The 16,502-nt window shown below is 40.3% G+C and overlaps 1 protein-coding gene across 1 annotated transcript; it reads left to right on the forward strand.

Moving 5' to 3' along the window:
* The first annotated feature begins 992 nt into the window (after positions 1–992).
* LOC131709381 (zinc finger protein 79-like) lies at positions 993–14,361 on the forward strand. The gene is made up of 2 exons (XM_059011898.1): positions 993–1,778; positions 8,972–14,361. The coding sequence occupies exons 1-2, from the start codon at positions 1,334–1,336 to the stop codon at positions 9,844–9,846; spliced, it is 1,320 nt and encodes a 439-aa protein (XP_058867881.1). The 5' UTR covers positions 993–1,333; the 3' UTR covers positions 9,847–14,361.
* The last annotated feature ends 2,141 nt before the right edge of the window (positions 14,362–16,502 follow it).

Here is a 16,502-nt window from a genome sequence, read left to right on the forward strand (position 1 = left end):
GCGCTGTTATATTGTATTATTTTGAAAGGTCCGGGTTGTAGTGTGGTAGGAGCGCGTTGTTTTTGTGTGTGTGTGTGTGTTGTATTTGTGAAGCGGCGTGTCTGTGTCAGCGCGTTTGTTTTTCTTCTCATCCTCTCATTCACAGTCTGTGTGTTTCAGGGCTGACAGCTTCGCGGGTTTCCAGACAGATTCTCATTGTTCTGAAAGCGTCTCGCGGGTCAATACGGGTTTCGTTCTGTTACCCGGAGCGCGCGCCGGCTGCTCGTGGCTGCTGTCTTTCTGACGTCACACGCAGCTTGTAGAGAAGCGCGTCTCCAAACCTCGCAGCGCAGCTCAGTGACGCGCTTGAAAACGCGACACAGCATTCTCTAATAACACTTGCCATGCATTATGACTTCAAAGTCATCACTGTAAGGCGATGACCTTATTATTTATTGATTTTATTTTGTTTTATTTTACTTTATTATTTCTTCGATCACCAATTGCCACGACAACACACTGTTTATGTATGTAGTACTTATTTTAAGGTAATAAATAAACACAGTTCTCTAGGGATTTATTTATTTTTAATTCTTATTACTCTCTTACATCTCATTACATTATGTATGTGTGTGGAGATTAGATAAAGGACTATTTGGAAGAGAAAATAGGGGGCACTTTTTTACACAGAGAATTGTGAGTCTGGAGCCAACTCCCCAGTAACATTGTTGAAGCGACACCCTGGGATCCTTCAAGAAACAGATTCTAATAATAATAATACTAACAATCTTTAGTGTTATATAGCGCCTTTCATAGTGGACCACCATCACAAAGCGGTGTTTGATCTATGCATCAGCTGCAGAGTCACTTACAACAACGTCTCACCTGAAAGACGGAGCACAAGGAGGTTAAGTGACTTGCTCAGGGTCACACAATGAGTCAGTGGCTGAGCTGGGATTTGAACCGTGGACCTCCTGGTTACAAGCCTGTTTATTTAACCACTGGACCACTCAGCCTCCTAAAAGGAACAATAAGCTCCTAACAACCAGGTTTGAGGACAAAATGACTCCTTGCTGATCAGTCTTTAAGAGAATGTATTATAAAACACCAAACATACTTATTAAACGAAAAGAGAACTATAGTAACTTTCATCCATCATTCTTGAGATTAGACAGATACAATCCTCTGGTATTATAAAAACGTATTACAAGAAATTCTGTGTCCCTTCAATAGTAAAGCCAGCCCTGCTATTAAATCCAGGTTTTGTCGGTCCCTTGAATGGCCTTAGTAGCACTATATTTAAATAAATGCATTTCTTTTTCAGCTGCTACTAAGCAGAATCCCGTGTGCTGCCATGAACAGTGTGGAGATGGAATCTGTCCAGATTAAAGAGGAGTTCTCTGAACCTGAACTTGTCCCCTTTAGAGCGGAGGTCTCTGGGCTGGCTTCCCTTCCCATTAAACAGGAGCTCTGTGAGATGCAGTGTGACAGCAGTCAGTCAGAGGTCTCTGAGATTAAAGCTGAGCACAATGAATTGGAGATCTCTCAGACAGAAGAACCCCTTCCTGTGAAACAAGAAGAGGTGCTGGAAATTAACCATATTAAACAGGAGCCCCCTGAAGTAGAGTTTGCCCACATGGAACCAGGGAAGGAAGAATCCGAGGACTTCAAACCAAACATCCCTGAGCTGGAGAGAGTCTGCGTGAGAGAGCAAGGTGCTGGAGAGGAAGGCTCTCCCAACAGCATGCAAGGAGGTGGAAAGGAAGATGGGCAGTCACATTCAGAATGCAGTCTAGCAGGTGAGTGACTCCCAGTAGCTGTGACATTGTCATTCTAGATTGCGTGATAGTGTGGCAGAGAGGGAGGGAGGGAGCATGTGGGTTACATTACTAGCTATTTGTTTTTCCTGTTCCACTCACACCAGTTCAGGATAGGACTCACTACTGGTGATCTTAAGATACAGATATAAGCCCCTTTCACACTGGCACTCCTACCCGATTATACCAAGGGGGAGAAGAGCTAAAGTACTGTATATAACATTAGAAATGTTCAGTGTCTAAATAGAGGGATATTATTGTACATGTGTAGCGTTATTAGGGGTGCTTGATTCCGTTTCATTTATTTTAGACTTTTAGACTTCTACAAATAGTTAGTTTAAACGTTCAAGTAAAAACATTGAGAGTGCTATATCTTTTTAAATAAATAGCTTTCTATAAATGATCGCATAGCCTATATGTCTGTAAAAAGGTCTTCTGATTTTTCAGTGTTTTACCTCAGCTTTTCAACTCTCCTTAAAAATGCAGTTGATCCTGTTAAGTAGAGGTGCAGTCGGCACCCTCATTTCATATTTGAGTATCGTATAGACATTTATCAATGATTATCCATGCACTGAGGTTTTATTTTTCAAAATAAACAAACATTATATATTTTTTTTTTTAACAGACGCTCTAATAACTAAAACAGTGTGTGTATAATAGTTAAACAAAAAGGCACGACTTGCATTCAAATGAGAACACTTCAATTATATAAAAAACAAAAAATACAAAGGACTTACATTTAACAACTGAAAAGAATATGCGTGCGTCTGCATCAGATTAACATTGTATTTAACAGAAGTAATTTCTGAACTATGGTTTTTCAGTACTGCTCACATTTTATGTCCAAAAGCAAAGCGTTTGAATTAATCTCTCAAACCGTGACTAATGTAACAATTGTACTAAATTCATCTTATTTTTCTATAATATTGCCATATAATCCAAACACAACATGCTTTGAAGGTAAAAGGTAATTGGTAGATTTAATAGATAAAAGAAAGTGTTTTTCTTAATTTTTAAATGAAGAAGCCGTGCATCCAATAGTCCTGCTTGTGATTGGTCTTCTCCAAGACGAATGTAAAGGCTTGAAGTGTGTATCCTAGCAACGCGCTGATCTGCCGTACCAGCACACGAAGCAGCACACTCACACTCAAGGATTTAATGCAAACCAGCAAGACTAAAAATCTGGATCAACAAAACACATGAACTTGTTGAATCAGTTGCGATCGTCTCAGTAATCAACCATGGTATTGTGTTTTCAGCCAGAGTTTTATCGCGTTTCCTGCACTACCAGCCATGCACTTGCATTGTTGTTTGCCTGGGCCCCACCTCCTCCTCACTAGATCTAGCACCAGTAGTTATATTTTCATATATTTTAACATTGTTCCTGTACTGCTGCTGTAACTAAGCTCTGCAGAGCACAGTCTCCCTTTATATCACAATGTGCCCAGACAGGGCTTCGGTTATTTAGATCTCCCGAAGACAACATTGATAGTCATGAGAGCAAAAGCATGCTGGAAATTGCGAGGTGAATATCCAGTGACAATGATGTCACGTGACAAAGGTAGGAAATGGACAACGAAAGAAAACTCAGAGTAGCCGTTATTTGCAGACACCCTCCTGTTCTTAATATTTGAACTGCACATTTGACAAAGTTTTAACAATTAAGCAAAATTAAAAACATTTGACACTTTACTAACGTTTAACCATTTAAATTCTAAATGATTAACACCCCTAAACGTAATGCTATTGAAAAATATATAATTGTAGGGTGTTTTAGAGGAAATAGACCTGAAACATTACAGGAGAACTCTGAGGGCAGATTTTGATCCCAGGGCTCAGTTTCACCAGCGTCAGTCTTTACTGACTTTGCTTTTACAAATAAAGTAAAGGCTATAAAGAGTATATAGCGGGGTTCTGAAAAATATAGCGTTCCACGTCCCCAAGTGTTGCTACAACTGTTTAAATAACGTACCTGTCATTTCTTTTCATTGTTCACATCCTGACAACTTTTAACACATGACTTTAGTCTGTTGCAAAGCTCTTTTAGAAATGTCTGCTCTAGTGCACTGAGGTTTGAGATCTGTGCTCTAAATCACTGCAGGAAGAGAGATCCATAAAACAGGGGTGAGTCTGAATAATCGAGTATTCTAAATGAAATTACTACTCGAACACTGTGATCAAGTTTTGAGTACTCGTTAATTTCTAAAACAAATGGAAAAATTAGCTAACTACACCCGAAAAAGCTTGGCGTGGTATTTTGACAGAGGAGCAAGTTAAAAGTGATCAGCCACTACAATTGTCACCTCACTGATAACTGACAGGAGGCGGGGCTCTTCCTTACCTAGCTCTGCTATTGGCTAAGGGAGTGCATGAGCAGTGAAAATAGCATCTTTAAAAAAAAATGCAGTGCTTGGAAGTATTTTGAAAAAAGTTAAACGAGATCATCGTGCAATGTAATCTCTGCAGCACAAGCATTTCATATTGTAAATCAACAAGTACATTCTCAATCATCTAAAATGCCAGCACCCATCTGCTACTTTGGAAGAAAACACAGGATGTGGCAAAAAACAAGCAAGCAGTGCATCTTTTACTGTGCGCAGTGGGGATGTGAGGCGTCTCAACTGAAACAAGCAAGCAGTGCATCTTTTACTGTGTGCAGTGGAGATGTGAGGCGTCTCGCCTGAAACAAGCAAGCAGTGCATCTTTTACTGTGTGCAGTGGGGATGTGAGGCGTCTCGACTGAAACAAGCAAGCAGTGCATCTTTTACTGTGTGCAGTGGGGATGTGAGGCGTCTCGACTGAAACAAGCAAGCAGTGCAGCTTTTACTGTGCGCAGTGGAGATGTGAGGCGTCTCGACTGAAACAAGCAAGCAGTGCATCTTTTACTGTGTGCAGTGGAGATGTGAGGCGTCTCGACTGAAAAATGGCTTTTTGTTTGTTAAGCTGTATCCACACCGGACGCAAGCAACACAAGCAAATCATTTAGAAGTCATTGCAGTCAAATGGGTGTATCAACACCAGCAGCGAGTGATGGCACTGCTGGACATCTTCCGATTGCGAAGGGAAGTAAGCATGATGTGTCTTTCATCTGCTGCAGTAAGTTTCCTTGGCCGACCACTGCGTCTACGGTCCTCAACGTTGCCCGTTTCTTTGTGCTTCTTCAAAAGAGCTTGGACAGCACATCTGGAAACCCCTGTCTGCCTTGAAATTTCTGCCTGGGAGAGACCTTGCTGATGCAGTATAACTACCTTGTGTCTTGTTGCTGTGCTCAGTCTTGCCATGGTGTATGACTTTTGACAGTAAACTGTCTTCAGCAACCTCACCTTGTTAGCTGAGTTTGGCTGTTCCTCACCTAGTTTTATTCCTCCTACCCAGCTGTTTCTGTTTCAGTTAATGATTGTGTTTCAACCTACATATTGAATTGATGATCATTAGCACCTGTTTGGTATAATTGTTTAGTCATACACCTGACTATATGCCTACAAAATCCCTGACTTTGTGCAAGTGTACCTAGAAGAATTGATGCTGTTTTGAAGGCAAAGGGTGGTCACACCAAATATGGATTTGATGTAGATTTTTCTTCTGTTCACTCACTTTGCATTTTGTTAATTGATAAATATAAACTATTAACATGTCTATTTTTGAAAGCATTCTTACTTTACAGCATTTTTTCACACCTGCCTAAAACTTTTGCACAGTACGGTATATATATATATATATATATATATATATATATATATATATATACAGTGCCGTCCTATCCCACAACTTCCAAGTGAAAGAAATATTCTGGAAATTTGTAGAAAATTAATTAAAAATAAAAACTGAAATAGCTTGTTTGGATAAGTGTCCACCCCGCTTGTAATAGCAATCCTAAATTAGCTCAGGTGTAACCAATAGCCTTCAAAATCACACACCAAGTTAAGTGGCCTCCACCTGTGTTAAATTGTAGTGATTTCAGGATAAATTCAGCAGTGTCTGTAGGTTCCCTCTGCTGGGTAGTGCATTTCAAAGCAAAGACCATGAGCACCAAGGCGCTTTCAAAAGAACTCTGGGACAAAGTTGTTGAAAGGCAGGGGATCAGGGGATGGGTATAAAAAAATATCAAAGGCCTTGAATATCCCTTGGAGCACAGTCAAGATGATTATTAAGAAGTGGAAGGTGTATGGCACCACCAAGACCCTGCCTAGATCAGGCCGTCCCTCCAAACTGGATGACTGAGCAAGGAGACTGATCAGAGAGGCTACCAAGAGGCCAATGGCAACTTTTCAAGAGCTACAGGCTTTTATGGCCAAGACTGGTCAAAGTGTGCATGTGACAACAATATCCCAAGCACTCCACAAATCTGGTCTGTATGGTAGGGTGGCAAGAAGGAAGCCGTTACTCAAGAAAGCCCACCTTGAATCCTGTTTGAAGTATGCAAAAAAACACGCAGGAGATTCTGTAGCCATGTGGCAAAAAGTTTTGTGGTCTGACGAAACTAAAATGGAACTTTTTGACCTAAATTCAAAGCGTTATTTTTGGCACAAACCCAACACAGCGCATCACCCAAAGAACACCATCCCTACTGTGAAGCATGGTGGTGGCAGCATCATGTTATGGGGATGTTTCTCATCGGCAGGGACTGGGGCACTTGTCAGGATAGAAGGGAAAATGAATGGAGCACAGTACAGTGAAGTCCTTGAGGAAAACCTGCTGCCCTCTGCAAGAAACCTGAAACTGAGACGGAAGTTCACCTTTCAGCATGACAACGACCCAAAGCACACAGCCAAATCTACACTGGAGTGGCTAAGGAACAAAAAGGTAAATGTCATCAAGTGGCCCCGTCAGAGCACCGACCTAAATCCAATCGAAAATTTCCATCAACGCTCCCCAAGGAACTTGACAGAGCTTTAACAGTTTTGTAAAGAAGAATGGTCCAATATTGCCTAATCTAGGTGTGCAAAGTTGGTAGAGACCTATCCCAACAGACTCACAGCTGTAATTGCTGCCAAAGGTGCTTCCACCAAGTATTAACTCAGGGGGTTGGTGACTTATCCAATTATGATCTTCCAGTTTTGTATTTGTAATATATCATCTTTTTCTCAATAAAAAAACTTTTTTTCCCCTTAACAGTGTGGAGTATGGTGTGTAGATAAGTGGAAAAAATCCTTGTTTAAATGCATGAAACTCTGAGGCACTGACACAACAAAATGTGAAAAAAGTTCAAGGGGGTGTAGACTTTCCATAGGCACTGTACATAAGAACATAAGAAAGTTTACAAACGAGAGGAGGCCATTCAGCCCATCTTGCTCGTTTGGTTGTTAGTAGCTTATTGATCCCAGAATCTCATCAAGCAGCTTCTTGAAGGATCCCAGGGTGTCAGCTTCAACAACATTACTGGGGAGTTGGTTCCAGACCCTCACAATTCTCTGTGTAAAAAAGTGCCTCCTATTTTCTGTTCTGAATGTCCCTTTATCTAATCTCCATTTGTGACCCCTAGTCCTTGTTTCTCTTTTCAGGTCAAAAAAGTCCCCTGTGTTGACATTGTCTATACCTTTTAGGATTTTGAATGTTTGAATCAGATCACCTGCAAATATCTTATTATTCGAAATTCCCACCCCTAACAAAAAACGTGAGTGTTGTGTTTGTTCGTTTGTCTAGTAAACTGTTTGTTTGTTTGTTTACTAACACTACTAACACTATCCGGAGCTGTAGCCGCAGGCCAACATCAAACCCGGACACCAGCACTTCCCTCACCACAACAAATTGTATTACACACCACGAGCACTAAAATCACTCACTAAAGAACTGTGTCTGTGTTTTGTGTTACGTGTGGGTGTTAAAAGAACGGGACTTATTGTTACGGGTCAAACCCGGGGATTCTAATTGAAGTGATACACGCCACTGTATCACTTTACAACAGTATTATTTACAGCTGATTGCCGTCAGCCTCTGGACATTGTGAAACCAATAAACACCCTTGCACCTGGATATAATTGTGTGTCTGTTTTCTTGCACCTGGATATAATTGTCTGTCTGTTTTCTTCTGCACTGCTGCATTGCCTTGACCTGCACTCACTTACCCACTTTGCCACAGCGTCCCTATGTGTGGTTGCTGCTAATACTTTCTAAGGACCTGTCACTGTTATGAGTAATTAGAGGTTGAGGAGTCGAAACTTTCATTCTTGGTATATTCGAATATCTTATTATTCGAAATTCCCACCCCTAACAAAAAACCTTAAGTGCTCTGTTTTTTCTGTTCCATACCACATCATGGATCGCTGTTGCTGTGTTACCTGACAATGTTGGCAATAATCCTGACGCTATCAGTGCACTAGGGTGGGCATTTTGAGAAGAGCTTTGAAACATGCTTTAAAGTTATGTGTAAAAAGTTGTCATGATGTTAGCATTGAAAATAAATGACAGGTACGTTATTTAAACAGTATTATTATTATCATTCTTCTTCTTCTTCTTCTTATTATTATTTATTTCTTAGCAGACACCCTTATCCAAGGCGACTTACAGTCGTAATCAAAATACAGTTCTAGCAACACATGGGGATGTGGAACGCTATATTTTTTGGAACCCGCTACTTACTCTAAGTTTTTAACTTTAAGCTGGTGTAACGCAGTGCAAGCCCCCACCGCTGAAATTCATATGCTTTAATCCACTCCTCCACCATTGTTGAACTCCATGGCAGTGCTTGACAACACAGTGGGGCTCGGGCACAGAAATATCGTGCGTGCACATCCAGCGATCTTTGAGAAACTGCCTCTGCACAGGGGATACACAATTCTATGGGTTACAGAAATCTGCATAACACCCGTCAGGACAATTTGATTTTGAGATGCATGCCTCGGTTTGAATGGCAGTGAAGTCAAGTTTTACCTGTATATCTAGTTTGCCTATGTGTTAATCTGGCCCTGCACATGCCCTGAGAGTTGGTTCATACATCACTGCAGATGAATGCGATACATCCAGCGCAGACCACATGCAATTTCAGGTCACAGACGCATGAGAAAAGGCTGTACGACTTTCCAAAAAAGACGCATGTCGCAAGAGTGTGTGTGACCTGTCACATAGGGTCAGAGACCCTCGACTCCAACCACAAATTATGTCGGAGTCTGAATTATGAACCAACCTTAAGCCTACAAGCAGTCCGTCTTACTTTCTTTCCTGTTCATGTTTTCCAGGTTCCAGTCCAGCAGCTAAAGCGAGGGCAGGCGGTGGAGAATATCCTGACTGTGGTAAAGGTTTAACGCAGTTAGGGCATTTAAACAAAACCCAGCGAACTCACACAGGCGAGAAACCGTATTGCTGCACTGACTGTGGGAAGAGTTTCAGTCATTCAAACAGCCTTGTTTTACACCAGCGAATTCACACAGGAGAGAAACCGTATCACTGTTCTGACTGTGGGAAGAGTTTCAGTCAGTCAAACAGCCTTGTTTTTCACCAGCGAACTCACACAGGAGAGAAACCGTATCGCTGCTCTGACTGTGGGAAGAGTTTCAGTCGGTCAAACAGCCTTGTTTTACATGAACGAACTCACACAGGAGAGAAACCATATCACTGCTCTGACTGTGGGAAGAGTTTCAGTCGGTCAAACAGCCTTGTTTTACACCAGCGAACTCACACAGGAGAGAAACCATATCACTGCTCTGACTGTGGGAAGAATTTCAGTCGGTCAGGCAGCCTTGTTTCACACCAGCGAACTCACACAGGAGAGAAACCGTATCGCTGCTCTGACTGTGGGAAGAGTTTCAGACAGTTAGGCAGCCTTGTTTCACACCAGCGAACTCACACAGGAGAGAAACCGTATCACTGCTCTGACTGTGGGAAGAGTTACAGTCAGTTAGGAAGCCTAAAAGGACACCAGCGAACTCACACAGGAGAGAAACCGTATCACTGCTCTGACTGTGGGAAGAGTTTCAGTTGGTCAGACAGCCTTGTTTCACACCAGCGAACTCACACAGGAGAGAAACTGTGTCTCTTAAACAAGCCCTTCCAAAACACCAGTGAATTCACAGAGGAGAGAAACCTTAAAGACTGTTTTGTGTATCACTCTTAACCCTTTGCGGTCCATTTTTTCAGCATGTATGTTTTGTGTATCACTCTTAAGAGCATGCATTTTAAATTGTAAAAATGCAAATCCACTCTCTTGCTCTCTGTCAAAGTGGGCAGTGACGTGAACACGTCACAAGAGGCTTCTCTGCTGTCAGTTTAACTCAGGCTGTCAATGCAGTCAGTGCCTGGGAGCGGGAATATGCAGAAAGGAAACGATTCACACCTCATCTGATGGACGAGTCAGGAGAAATCAATAACTCAGTGTGGAAATGAGTTTCAGGATTTAACATTTGAACTTCATTAACTTGAAAATAAATAAATTGATGGGAATGAGTATCCAGACCCCTGATGTAGCATCCCAGAGACGAGACTGCAGCGTCCTTACTGGGCAACCACCTGGAGGATGTGTCTTGTAAAGTCATCACGTTTCAAAAACGAATGAAAACTGATAGTGTCGCATGACTGTATTATGACATGAATGAGTGAATATTGCGTGACGTGTCGCTTTGCAGTGTGCATTGTCCATGCTTGTGTTTGTGTTGCTTTTGTAAAGTGCCCCGAGTAATAGCAGTGCAGTGTAACGGATGTGCAATGGATGTATTTATTTTTTTGAATGTAATAAGATTGAGTTTTATTGTGTGATTTTTATCATTTTTACTGTTGCACTGTCCCTTTAAACTCCAGGAAGACTGTTGGTCTCAATAGTAATTGCAGTGCTAATTCGTAATGGGGCCAGCTGTATAAGAACAGGTGGGATTAATCAGTGCGAGGGCGATCGGGTTTGAGAGATTTGTGAGCTGAGAGCACGGGTCGGGGAACTACTGTTTGGTAAGGATTGTAACTTTTCAAGTGTAATACTGAGGCGCTGTGAATTGGCTGAAGCGCTAGAAGTTAATGGTAAACTATTCATATTGAATAGTTTGGTCCGCTCTATATTGGAGTGGTTTCAGTGAAGTATCCCCCGTACTCTTAGACGTCGGTCGCAATTGTATGGGGTTGATTACAAAAGAGAATGTGCATTGTCTGTATTCTGAGTTTGTAATTACGATCCTGTGAATTTTGATGTAATTATCTGAGCGCTGCATACAAACTTTTTTTCTGTGTTATTGGTTGTTTTAGACTTTTAGAGTAGCGTCTTTGTCCTGATTATCCTAACTGTAATTGTGTATGTGTTTACAATGTATAGTTATGAGAGGTCTGTTAACTGTTGATTGCACACCTGCACTTTATCAACTTGTGTATTAACGAAAATAGCGGCTATTGGAGGGTTTAAGCATTATAGGCATTTTTTAGGTTGCATGACGTTTTCTGTTCTATGAAAATCACTGATTATGACTTTTTTTTAGTGTGTTATTTAAGGTTTGTTTTATTGTTTGGAATTGTGTTTGTGGAAACCACTATTTGCTTGAAGGCTGTTATTTAAAAGTGTTATTGTGCTGTGAATTATCTTTTTATTTAGAAGTGTTGGTGTGACATGACTTAGTTTAAAGTATCCTAGTGCTTAGGGTCTGATGGGATCGCTCTTGGTTAATAATCTGCTGCTATAGTTTAAAGGTTGCTGCTATCAAATCTGCTGCTATAGGTAAAAGCTGTGATATTTTGTTTAAATAAAATTCTTGTTTTTATACCTTGTTGTCCTCACTTTACACACTGTGCTGTCTTGATTTTTAAAGAACCTGTTATTTATTTGGAGTTATATTAACTTCAAATTGGCGTAGTCATTAATCCTACTTAAATTGGTTATTTAAGATAGTCAATTTAATTATAGGGATAACTGAGGGGGTTATCCTTGGTTAACTAGTGAACAGTGTTTTGGACGGGGGGCGCTACAGCAGCAGGCATGTGTACGGATCTTGGGTACAGAAAGTCATAGCGGTTTCATCCCTGGCTCTTTCTTGCTCTTTTGCAGTATCTTGCACTCGGTGACAAATTCCCAATGAAAATGTAGCTGAGCTATGACTATTAATCAGGGTTCGTACGCTAGTCTGGAAGTCTGGAAAAAGTATGAAAAAATGCAAAACTGATTTCCAGGGCTTGAAAATGCTTGAAAAACCACGTCTCCGTTATGAAAGTCTTGAAAAAGTCTGGAATTTTACTAGCATCACGGGAAAATTAAAATGATTCTGCGATTACTTTTATTATTAATAGTAATTGATCTCTAAAGCGGGTCAGCAGCTCTAGCAGTAACTGTCTAGGCAATTTACTAGTAGCAGCTATGTTGCTTGTGACCAAATCCCGCGAGGATTGCCCCGTGTATCACCCCTGACAACGTCCTCACAACTCAAAAGCAATCCTATCCAGTCAGCGCACTGGTATATGTCACATTACTGTCTGCTCCAGTGAAACGAAGGGTAAAATGGACTCTACGACAGCCAAGGCTATGATTTTTTAAACAAAGTTACAGACTGGAATTACAAGCTACTGTACTCTGCTCACCGAGATTCACATTGTGTTATCTTGTTGTTACCTTTATTAAATCGTTAATGTTATTTCCCAACCCAGGAAAAAAAATCGAATACGATAGTTGGGGTGTATTCAAACTGGGTTCATTTCAAACATCCTCAGTTCGGTTCGTTTGCTTTGAAGCAGTGTATCAATGTGCTAGCTGTTCACACTTGCCTTGTATACAAACGTACTGAGTTCGTTTGGAAATTAACTGGGGCTCATTTTCGTGGTTCACTTCCATGTTTTCCCAGGACTCAGTTCACTTGTGTTCATATTGAAATAGTCAGGGCAGCAGTGTGGAGTAGTGGTTAGGGCTCTGGACTCTTGACAGGAGGTTTGTGGGTTCAATCCCAGGTGGGGACACTGCTGCTGTACCCTTGAGCAAGGTACTTTACCTAGATTGCTCCAGTAAAAACCCAACTGTATAAATGGGTAATTGTATGTAAAAAATAATGTGGTATCTTGTAACAGTTGTAAGTCGCCCTGGAAAAGGGTGTCTGCTAAGAAATAAATAATAATAATAATAATAATAATAATAATAATAATAATCAAGTGAACTCGTTTTTTATTAATAAAAGACCATCGGATGTTTACATTTTCTGGCATTGCTTCTTCACACTATGTAAATATTCAAATACAATAGTAGTACAGTAGCCTACTGTATATATTGTTTAGTATTTTGCTTTTTTTCATTTATATAAAATCCTCGTATATTGAAAAAAAAAGAACTACGGTATTGTAATAATGACAACAGATATAAAGGAATGTATTTTTTAGGCATATAGCTCCTCGTGTAAAACATTAGCATAGAGTGTGTACAGCGATGAATAAATAAATTGTGTTTTATTTCATTTATGCAAGACAACAGAGAACACGTAATTCATACCTGGGAACTATCTGGCAAACTCTGAGACTGACATCCTACTGTAGAGCATTGTTTTCTTTCTTTAAGTTTACTAAACCAAAATCAGGAACATATAATAATTTAGAAAAAAAATCTGGTCCTTTTTTTAATATAATACTTTGTATTTTAGTTTTTTTTGTTTTTTTGCAGCACTGGTAAACATATTTACGTACACACCAAGCATAACTTTATCCAAACAGACGTTTGTTAAAAACTGGACAACGAGCCAAAAACGGAATGTTTAACTTGCATACTGTGCTATATTGTATAATAAAGTTGGTGCTTGCACACCACCTCGCACAACATCGTATACAGTAATCCACATGCAGCTGTATTTTCTGCAAATGTGATTTTTTTTCCCAATGTCAATGATGAATCATGAAAGCGATTGGAGGCAGTTGACATCATTCAACATGAACTTGAACAATTCTACAAAAAAAAGAAAACAGCTTTTTTAAAAAAAAGAAAAAGAGGTTATAGCAATCGCACCAGCCAACCGGAGCCACGGTAATTTTAATAAATTCCCAGGTATGTTGATATTACAGCAAATACATTGGGTTTTGTCAGTCTGATTTTTTAATTTTTTTCTGATCACATTTCTAACAATGCCGTTGTTTCCCCCGTTGTCCATATCACTCATCTGGACATTTTTACCACCTGTTTGTGTATGCAGTAACTACGCTACTGTACAGCCAAATCTACCGGGTTTGTTTCCTGTTTGCAAAAGAACCGAGACCGTCCAGTGTTCACATTCATGTTTTTAAGCGAACTGAACTCAGTTCTTTTGCCAAACGGTCTGAGACGATCTCTTCTAGTGGTCTCAGTTCAGTTCAGTTCGGTTTGGTTCGTTTGCCAAGTTTGTCGAACTTTGATGTTCACACTGCTCTCCAAACGAACCGAACCGTACTGAGTATGAAAAAAAGCTCCGGTGTGAACAGGCCCTTATTATCACCGACTCGGATTAAAAAAATAAACTATTTCTGCAGCCCCTTGGTTTGTACAAATGTAGCATGTTAACATCGCTTTTTTCATTTCTTTAATGTGATTAATAAAACGTACAAGTAATTTTATTTTAAATGTATGGTGCTTGCTTGTAACTTACAGTACCGAGTGCAGCAACTGTCTCGGGTCCAAACCGTCAGCTGAGTGTACTATTTACATCCTCGCTATATGGCCTTCATTATACGATTAAATACTGATTTTAAAATCAAACTGCTGCTGATGTTGGCTCGTACAGCTCTATGCAACCGGCACGGCAAAGCAACATTGATTTTTTTTTTTTTTCTTTCTTTAAATAATGAACCAAGATTTAAATTAACTTTTGCAATTGAAACAAAACAGTTTATATTGTTTGTTTTGGGTTGTCCTTTTACTATAGCGAACAAAAGGCTTTGGACCCAAACAGGGTTGTTCTAGCGAGGGTGTGCAGTATTCAGTGTTTGACTTGTATGTTTAATATACCACACTTGCACATTTGTTATTTCATTTTTGTTATTTTTCACCTCCCAGAGTGTTCAACATTTAACAGAGGGTATAAAGAAGTTTGGATCAGAATCCAGTCTCATCCCTTACAAAAAAGTAATATACTGCATGTATACTTGTGCCAAAATTGTCTGGTTTTAGTATCCTATTGGTCACATAATACTATCCTATTTTGACAAGTATACTTGCAGTATACAACTTTTTATATTCTCTTTGTAAATAATGCAACATAGTTCTCAAATATTGGGCATTTCTTAGATTGTATCTTACTTCTCTTTTGCATACCTGCATTGTCTCTTGCTAGATATGCACCTCCAGATTCTAACAAATACTTTTAGAAAACCAGGAGCAACTTCTGCTCTGGATCAAAAAGCTATAATGCTCTGCGGCTGCCCGCCTATGTGGATAACTATTGAAAAACTAGTAGAAACTAAAAACACAAGTCTGGGAAAAACAAATGACAGTCTAGAAGAAAGTATGGAATTTTGATGTTTGAAAAAGTGCATGAACCCGGATTAATGGATGAAGCTTTCATTACAGAGCACAAAATAATCTACAATACAGTGTGGCAATGGAAATAAATGTGGGGCCGGGGTGCTCTATAGATTTAGCTGGTACATCCGCGACCTGGAATGTAAACAATGTAATGCCTTTTCTCCAATTTTTTAATTAAATACTGTAGAGTATTTTTTTTCTCTAGAGTGTGTGGAATGTCACGGCTCCTCACACCTGTGTCCATGGTCACCTCTGTGTTAATCTCCTAAAGGTTCAAATGAATTTCACTAAAAGCATCTGGATGGCAGACTCCCTTTCTACCGCTCTCCTCCTCTCATTCCCCCTCTACTTCCTTTCTCATTCCCCCTCTCCCCCATCCTTCCCTTCATCTCTTTCCTCTCCCTCTCTCTTCTCTTTTTCCCTCTCTTCTGTGATCCTTGATGGGAATGCATATCCCACATACATAGTCAGCACTCTGTTATCCGTTACCCAGATACCTGTCAATCGCATTTTACCATCCTTTTATTAAGAATAAAATCAATCCCCATTGAGATAAATAATGTAACAAATTAATACACTTGCCCATCACGCGCGATTTCCGACTCTGTCACCAGTTTTCTAATTATTATTATTATTAGTATTTGTTTATTTAGCAGACGCCTTTATCCAAGGCGACTTACAGAGACTCGGGTGTGTGAACTATGCATCAGCTGCAGAGTCACTTACAATTACGTCTCACCCGAAAGATGGAGCACAAGGAGGTGAAGTGACTTGCTCAGGGTGACACAATGAGTCAGTGGCTGAGGTGGGATTTGAACCGGGGACCTTCTGGTTACAAGCCCTTTTCTTTAACCACTGGACCACACAGCCTCTAATACAAAGCCCACCTCTTCAATGTTACAATTTATCTGAATATCTGTCACAACCCACATTTAAAAAAATATGACGACAATGCAGCCAAAACAAAGTGAGTGAAACAAGCTACGGCATTGTAACAGTTAATCATTAGACAGGTTTAGATACTGTGATGTATTTTTTTTTTTTGTAATTGCTGTTAGGGCCTTACTCTATAGGTTGGGGTGGAGGGGTTAGGAGAGTTATTTTAAGGTTGGGGTGGAGGGGAGGGGTTAGAAGAGTTATTTTAAGGTTGGGGTGGAGGGATGGAGGGGAGGGGTTAGGAGAGTTATTTTAAGGTTGGGGTGGAGGGGAGGGGTTAGAAGAGTTATTTTAAGGTTGGGGTGGAGGGATGGAGGGGAGGGGTTAGAAGAGTTATTTTAAGGTTGGGGTGGAGGGATGGAGGGGAGGGGTTAGAAGAGTTATTTTAAGGTTGGGGT

This window comes from Acipenser ruthenus, chromosome 43, assembly GCF_902713425.1.
Source record: "Acipenser ruthenus chromosome 43, fAciRut3.2 maternal haplotype, whole genome shotgun sequence".
In the NCBI taxonomy this organism is placed as follows: domain Eukaryota; kingdom Metazoa; phylum Chordata; class Actinopteri; order Acipenseriformes; family Acipenseridae; genus Acipenser; species Acipenser ruthenus.